The following is an 8,168-nucleotide window of genomic DNA, read 5'->3' on the forward strand; positions in this document are numbered from 1 at the left end:
TCCTGAGACCAAAAGGTTTGAAAACCATCGGCATGGGTTGAGCAAAACCGTTCCCCGCTGCCCATCTAGTTTGCCCTGGGGCTGCTCTGTTCTATTCACTGTCTGCCTAGTTCTCCTGTCAGCACCCTCCACTGCGTCCAACTTGCTGCTCATCACCATAGCTGTACCAACCTCTGGCTTCTATTATTTTGTGGTCCTATCATCTCCATTGCTATCAAAGGGCCAGTTCTGTAAATGGCCTCTTGCCGTCGGCCCTGGCCTACAGAGGACAGCCAAACTGAGCTTCTCCCAGTGCATTCCTCTTTGCTTTGATAACCAGAGTATCCTCTGGGCCTTCCTGAAGGACTGAAGTGGGTTTCTGGCCTTACATACAGGACCGAAAATAGCAGGCTCACTTCTCTGAGCTTTTTGAGCCTTTTTCTACCTTTTGCTATGGCAGTTCTGGCATTTCCATTTCCCTTGGCTGGCCATTGTCTTTCTCCTGTCCCCCAGATCCTTGTCAGGGTATTAAATCCTATTTCACCTGAGAGCGCTTCCATATCAATAAACCCTCCTCTTTTTAACCTAATATTCCGATTCAGCTCCCCGTGGATCCAGCCTATACATCCTCTCCTAACTCCTACCAATACATGTTGGCTACTTTTGTAGCTCCTTGCACTTATAGCCCTCTTCGTTCCCTAGCAGGCCCCTGAACATCTCTGGCTGGGTTTTGTTGCAAATTGGCCCTTATTTATTGGTCTCGTAGGCCGAGAGAGAGGGAGAGACAGAGACAGAGAGAGAGAGAGAGGCAGCTTCCTTTGGCACCTGAGAGCAATTCCCAGAGACAGTGGGAGCTGTGAGCGATCAAGTACCCAACGCTCCTGGCAGCTGGAAGAATGAGTGCCTCCGCCCTGATCTGAGGGGACCCTCACTACAGAGACAAATTTCAGCTCTGCCTATGAGGCAGAGTAGAGCAGGGATCAGAACCCCCTAGGGTCAGAAAGACCTCAAGTTTGAATTCTATCTAGCTATGTGACCTTGAGCAAATTCCTTAACTTCTTTGAGGCTGTTTCTTCATCTCGAAAATGGAGATAAAGAGTAACTACCTTCTAGATTGTTGTGAGACAAGTGAGATGAGGAATGTAAGGGCCAAATCTGGAGCCAGCACATAATAAGGGCAAGGATGTTGCTACTCTTGTAATGGGTCAGAACTTTCTAAAGCTGAAAAGGCTGCCTTAGAGCAGACAACAAGATACACCATCATGGATACTCTCTTAGTTGCCGCTGGAGAGGGCTCCACAGGGATGTTGTGGAGGAGGTTCTAGGGCCCTTGAGGGTATAACAAAAGATGACCTTGGGACCCATTCTGTCCCCAAGCTGCCTTAATTTTCTGATTTCTCTGACTGCTTACCCTTCCTTGGTTGGGGAGAGGCACTTAGAGAAGCATATTCACTTTCAGGCCACTAGGGGGCCACTGAGTTGCCTGCAACAGGAATACTCTGATGGTTTCTTAACGGCTCAGGCACCAGGGAGATCAGGCTCAATTATATCTGAAAGCATTTTGAGTTCCTAGGCTAAAAGACACTGTGTAAATCCAGATAATAAATAGGGCTTATTGATGACAGGTTAAAGAATCTGGCACTGTTTAGTTTGGAGAAGAATAGGGTGAGAGGAATTGAATAAGGGCTTTGAGTATATTTATTCCTTAGCATAGAAAAGAGTGACATGCTGTTTTCCTACCCCACTGGGAACCAAGCAAGAAGAAAGAACTTTAGGGACGCCTGGGTGCCTCAGTCGGTTAAGCCGCTGCCTTCGGCTCAGGTCACGATCCCAGTGTCCTGGGATCGAGTCCCACATCAGGCTCCTTGCTCGGCAGGGAGCCTGCTTCTCCCTCTGCCTGCCTCTCCCCCTTTAAATAAAGATTTAAAAAATCTTTATTTTTTAAAGATTTAAAAAATAAAATCTTAAAAAAAAAAAAAGAAAGAAAGAACTTTACTTTGCAACAGAAGAAATATGGAGTACACTCAAGAAAGAGGATGGAAAGAGGCTTTGGGTTGGCCTTACCTGGAATCTTCCAAAATAACTCACCTTGGTATTGTTGATCTGATCAGTTCTGCCCGGAAGACCAGAAAACAGGGAAGAGAAGAGAGGACAACATCCAGAGACAATTCAGAGATTTTAACTCAACAGGCCAACCTGCTGGGCGAGCTCTGGACAACCTGGGCGCAGGATGGGGAAGGAGTGGTTGTCTTTTCCCCAGTAGCCCACAAAAGGCAATTAACATTCCAAATTTCTGATGTCCTTAAAATTTCTCAGAAAGTACAAAGGCAAGCTAGGCCATTCCTGGAAATAGCATCCAATTTGATGAAGTTTTAGAATATAAGTGAGGTTTAGTGGGGTGGAGTCCGGAGCCGACAACTAAGAAAGAATTCTTGAGACCTCTTTGGTGCAAAATGGTGGTTTATTGAAGCATGGGGACAGGACCCGTGGGCAGAAAGAGCTGCTGCCCCGGGGTTGTGAGGGGTGGCTGATTATATACTTGGGAGTTGGGGGAGGTAAGGAAAAGTGAGGTTTCCAAAGGATTTTTGTATGTTAAAGAAGACTCACAGGATACCAGAGGCCATTGATTTGCCATTGTCAAGTTAAGGTTGTTTTTCCTTCTAGTAAGGCATGAACAGTAAGAGAGTTGGGAGCTTCCTGGAGAAACATTACACTTTGCCCACTTCAAGTATCTGTCAATGGGCTGCAGATTATAAGGACATTTAATTGTATCTACATTCCCTTCTGGAAGCTAGGCCATTGATAGAAATGCTTTGTCCTCGTAAATTGCTAAGACTTTTGTAAACTGAGGGAGACTCCTGTCCTGCAAGACTGTGATCTCTGTCAGTTAACCATTTGTTTTTCCTTTAGGGAAGCCAGGAGTGCCTGCGCAATGTCCCACATACCACATGGGTGGGGGGTGTAGGATACCAGCTTCTGCTTGATCCTCAGCTAGCCTTCTGCTCCCTCATCAAATTGACCAGACTCACACCTGGATCTCAGGAATGAGAGAGAGAGAGAGAGAGAGAGAGAGAGAGAGAGAGAGGGGCTGAGTTATAGGCCTGTGGTTTAAGCAGCTGATCAACACCCTCAGCTCTGGTAGCCCTCAACTTCTGTTTGGCTGAGATAGCAGGGCAGGAATGCTGGGGAGGAGCTTCCTTATAAAGGGACAGGTGTCTGGAAGGCAAAGATTCTTGTGGAGGAGGAGGGAAAATGGGAAGGGCAGAGAGGGTCCTGTCCCTCGGAGTCAGGAGCCAGGAGTCAGGCTCACACATGAAGGGGGGCTGTGTCACACACAGGATCCCATCACCACCACAGTCCCCACACACCATCACACAGGCACAGTCTCACATACCCACTAAGACATCGCAGCAGTCCCCGCACACCCAGCTCTGGGAACACAGGAAGCAGAATTCAGGGAGGAGGGAACCTAAATTCTGGAAAGCCTTCTACAGAGGGAGTGGGGAGAACAGAAGGCAGGAGAGAGGAGGGCAGAAGGATGAGGAAGGCACAGGGCAAAGTGGCTACTGAGACTCCAAGCTTGGTGAGGGGATGTCAGCACCAACCGGACCCTAGGGAGGACAAACCTCACAAAGGAATGGGGGGGTGGGCGGACAACAGCCCAGACTCTGAGGCCCAGAGGGAATCAGAGAGGGGAAATTTTCTGAGAGCCACTGGTTCAGTGCAACTCCTTGAGTCCAAATTAAGCCCAAAGCTGGGAGTCCGAAGCCCCCAAAAAGCGGATCTCGGACCTGTTGCGAACTTCAGGACTGAGATGGGAGGCGAGTCTGGAGAGCCCAGCTTAGCACGTGGTTCTGTCCCAGAAACTAAAAGGTCTGCGCAGCGTGACCCGGGCTTTAAGAGAACAAGGGAGGGAATCGGGAAGTTTTCAGCAGAGCCCCGAAGCCCAGCCGGGGCCGGAGCGGGGGCGGGGGGGGGCCGGGGGGGGGCGCGACCAGTTGTGACCACAGTGAGTGATCCAGGCTCCTTAGCTGCCTGTGCGGGATGTGAGCCAGGCTCATTAGGAGTGAAGGGGTCCAGGAGACCGGCTCTGAAGGTACGTGGATCGGGGCGCGAGCCGAGAGCATTAGCGTGTTATCACCCCCACTTTTGGGGGTATACTGAGGCCTGGGGGCCGCAGCCGTTGCTGCTGTTCCACGTGTCACTTCAGACAGTCTGGAGCGGAGGGTAGAGGCGCCAGAATTGACAGCTCCTTGCTCAGACCGCCCCTCCCCGCCCCCTTTTCCAGTTCCGCACTCCGCCCCAAACGGCGCCGTTCCCCTTTTAAAGAAGCGCCCGGGGCTCCCATCCTCGCCGCGCCAGCCCGCCCGGGGCTGCGGCGCCGTTGCCCTTTTAAGAACCAGCCGCCTTTAACTCTCTCCTAACGGGGCGTCCCGGCGGGGCTCGCGGCGCCCGACAGAAGCCCGCCTCCCCGCGCAGCACTTCCGGACCCCGGCGTCGCCCTTTTAAGAGGCAGCCCCCAGCAGCGCTCCCCCCGCCCCCTGTTGCCGGCGCGCGAGGTGGGGGAGCCCTGCTGGAGCGGAGCGCGCCGTCCGCGCGGCCACTGGAGACCGGGCGGCCGGCGGCCGGGCAGGCGGCGGCAGCAGCGGATGGGGACGCGGAGCCGGGCGGCTGTGGCGGCTGTGGCTGTGGCGGCGGCGGGGAAGCAGCTGACGGGCCGACGGCGGCGGCGGCGCTGGCGGCAGTGACTGGTCCAGGCCACGGCGGCGGCTGCAGCGACGCGGTGGAGGGCTGCGGGCGGGCGGCGTGAGGAGCGGCGGCGGAGCGCGGAGCTGCCGGGAGCGGAGGGCGCCGGGCCGCCCCTTGTCCAGTCCTCGCAGGCCGCCAGGCCCCCTCCAGCCGGGGCCGTGGAGCACCGGGGCAAAGGCCGGGGCCCCCCCATGAAGGAGCGCGACGCGGCCCCGGCCGAGCGGGGCAAGCCGGCCACCTACACCGGGGACAAGAAGGCGAAGATGGCGGCCAAGACCAACAAGAAGTGGGTCCGGCTCGCCACCGTGTTCGCCTACGTGCTCTCCGTGTCGCTGGCCGCCATCGTGCTCGCCGTCTACTACAGCCTCATCTGGCAGCCGGTGGGCGCCGGGACCTCGGGGGGAGCCGCCGGCCCGCCCCCCGGCGGCTCCAACGCCACCGGCCCGTCCGGGACTTTGGGAGCGGCGGCGGGGCCCAATGCCACGGGGTCGTCCCGCCGCGAGGCACCGCGCGACGCGCCCCCGCTGCAGGCGGCGCGCCCCATGTCTCCGGAGCCCTCTGCCGACAGTCCCCTGGCCGGGCCGCTGGAGCGGCCGCGGGGCCCGGAGGAGGACGAGGAGGAAGCGGCGGCGGCGCCGGGGAGTCGTTGAACCGCTCCGCGCCAGGGGCGGCCGGGAACCTTTCTCCCCTCCTCAAGCCCGGAGGCAGGACTTTGCAGCAGGACGGGGCGGGGAGCCCGCGGGAGTGACCCCCACGGGAATGAACGCTCTCCCTTCCCCGCAACGATCACTAGCTCGCCCCGAGAGCGGGTGGCCTGCAGCCCGATCTTCAGCCAAGGGACCACGATTCGCCGGGGGCTCGGGGTTTGGTCTTCCTAGGACCGTGCTGCGCCAGGGCCCTGAGCCATAAAGGGAATGGGGGGAGGGGTGGGGAGATCCCAGCTCCGAACCCTTTTTCGCCGCTAGCTCTGGTGTATCCTATGTGCAGGAGTGACTCGGGCTTTCCCCGCAAGACTCAGGGGAAGGAGGGAGCTATAGGGGCTCTTTAATAAGCTGAAGCTCTCGAAAGGAGGGCACCAAAAGTAGTGGAGCTCAGGTACGTCAACCCAGTTGCAGTGGCCACAGATGCATTTAATTTATAGATCCCTGTATATAGTTGTTGACATATGCACTAGAAGCTATAATTACACAGAACTATATGTATCCTCCCACAATCCTGGGTAGCTACCCACTGATGGGGTCATGCAAGGGCTATTTGCTGACCCCCAAAGTGCAGCTAGCCAGAAGGGCACAAACACTGGTTTTTTTGTTCTTGTTTTTGTTTTTCATCACCCACTCTATTCCCCCTATTTCAGAAAGATAGGTTTATGACCCTAAAGAATATAATCATCCTTAGACTTGAAAGGACAGTGGAAAACCTTAGGAGAAGTAGAAGCTGTTTAGGGAGGGTGGAGAACGAACTCATCCCCTCCTCTTCCCACCCTAGTGCCCCCATGGAAGAGGCTTCCTGTTGTGGCCCTAAGTATCTGGATATGGGCCAGGGAAGAAGGAAGGGAAAGAGCAATGCCTCTGTGCTTCAATCCTTGGCCTTCTCACAGAGTTCTTTTAGGAAGAGCAAGCTTTTGTAAGTAGAGTGGCTCAAAGTGTTTTTATTTTATTTTCCCCTCCTCAAGATCTTGTCTTGTTCCAGTAATCACCCTTGCCTTCCTTCTTTCCTGAGCCTGTAAGTAACAGTGTAGCCCTGCAATTAGGGTGAAATCTGTTGTGAAACCAGAGCTCTGAGCACGTTTTATGGTTTTGAGTTGCATTATAGAATCAGAAAGGCTATAAGGTGGGCTTCAAGCTCAGGATTGTGCTTTGATGGCCAGTTAATGGACCAGCGTGGGAAAATTACATTGGTTTGTCTTTACCTCTCCTGATAAACCCTACTTATATGCAGCCTATACTTCGATGGAGATGAGAAACACCAAGGGAAGCGACATCTGTATAGTTCTGGGACAGCAAGAATTATACATCCTCAATTTGGATTCCATTTCCTTCTGCCACTTGCTTTTAGGCAATTGAGTGTGGGTAGTGACAAGATATCAAACCCCTTAGTGTTTCCTTTTTGGGAAATAAGGCACTTTAAAAAAAAAAAAAGACAAAAACTTATCCACCTGAGTCCTAAAACAGTTTGTCTCCAGTTTTCTGGCCTACACTCTAGTTAGCTCTGATCGAAGTTTACAGGACAGCAAGTCTTGCTTTAAGCCATGTTCTGTTGTGGGCAAGGTAACAGCAGCTGAGCTGTCATAGCCTAGGAGCAGGCTGGGAGCACCCCCAAGGTGTCTTGGCTAGAGATTTCTGAGCAGCTGATGTGACTTTGGTCATTAGGAAGCCTTTGAGGCCTTTTTAAATTTTTGGTGGGGGTCTGGGGGTGGGGAAGAAACATAAAATGCCACTTTATAACTTCAATAATAGCCTGTAATTTATATTTATTGTGTGAATTTTTAGTCCTATATTTTAATAATTTGTAAATTGATCTCTTATTCCAAGAATCCTTTGAACATGCAGGAGGACATCTGGGAATCCAGTCCCCTGTCCCCATCCCTGCATTCTGGACTGCTGAATCCACTTTGGGATGGATCAAAGAGTCTAGAGAGACCACTCGTAGGTCCAGCTGCTGGCCTCCTGACTCTGAAGCCTGCACTGGAATTGGGACATTAGCTGCAGCTCCAGCTGTGAACATGACCAGAGACATTATTTATAATTCAGCCATTTAAGATATACCTGTCCTCAAAAAGTCCTGTATATTTTTTAAAAGTTTTATTTTTCAGGTGAACAAAAATACATTCTAAGAACTCTACATAAGCCTGTGTAAGTTGACCATTTCTTTTTCGTACCCCTTGGGGAAGGAGTAGAGGTTGGAAGAAGAGCTGGTCCGAGAGGTGGTGGATGGATGTTGATGAATAGGTGTAGGAGGAAAAAGCAATTGCCCTGATGTTCTCTGTGCCTGATGGCTTGACTGAATTGATTAGTGAAGGGTAGCAGGAATGCATCTTAGTCGGGAAGCAGTCATGGGGTCAGATGAACAGTGATAGCTAGCTCAGCCACCTTTTACCAACCTTTAAAAACGTTTAAAAGGTTCTGCATTTAAAGGACTCTGAGCAGATGCCTAGCTGAGGACGCTAAGGGACCAGTGAGTATACATGTTAAATTATTACACCCCCCCCCCAAAAAAAAGAGTTCTTACAAACACCGAGCTGGCTGAGAGCTGGGGTGAGGATGAGCCACCTGATAGCATCGCTGTTCCCACCGTTAAGCCATCGGCCCCTGCTTAGTTCAAGAAGCCCTAGCACGGGGAGGGACGCGCTGATGCACCCTCAGCGGCTGGTCAGAGCTTTGTCTACAGGGGAGCAGGCGAGAGAGCCAAATGGCTGAGAGAAGGTGTAGGTTGCTTCAAAG

General features: G+C 52.8%; 1 protein-coding gene across 1 annotated transcript; it reads left to right on the forward strand.

Annotated features, from left to right (window-relative positions):
- The first annotated feature begins 4,730 nt into the window (after positions 1 to 4,730).
- INAFM2 (InaF motif containing 2) lies at positions 4,731 to 7,548 on the forward strand. The gene has a single exon (XM_021695505.2). It carries the CDS (start codon positions 4,920 to 4,922, stop codon positions 5,376 to 5,378), a length of 459 nt encoding a protein of 152 aa, XP_021551180.1. The 5' UTR covers positions 4,731 to 4,919; the 3' UTR covers positions 5,379 to 7,548.
- Positions 7,549 to 8,168: the final 620 nt, after the last annotated feature.

This window comes from Neomonachus schauinslandi, chromosome 9, assembly GCF_002201575.2.
Source record: "Neomonachus schauinslandi chromosome 9, ASM220157v2, whole genome shotgun sequence".
Taxonomy (NCBI): Eukaryota; Metazoa; Chordata; class Mammalia; order Carnivora; family Phocidae; genus Neomonachus; species Neomonachus schauinslandi.

What these genes read in the sequence shown, in the direction of transcription:
- INAFM2 (XM_021695505.2), top strand. Translation starts at nt 4,920, where the DNA reads ATGAAGGAGCGCGACGCGGCCCCGGCCGAGCGGGGCAAGCCGGCCACC.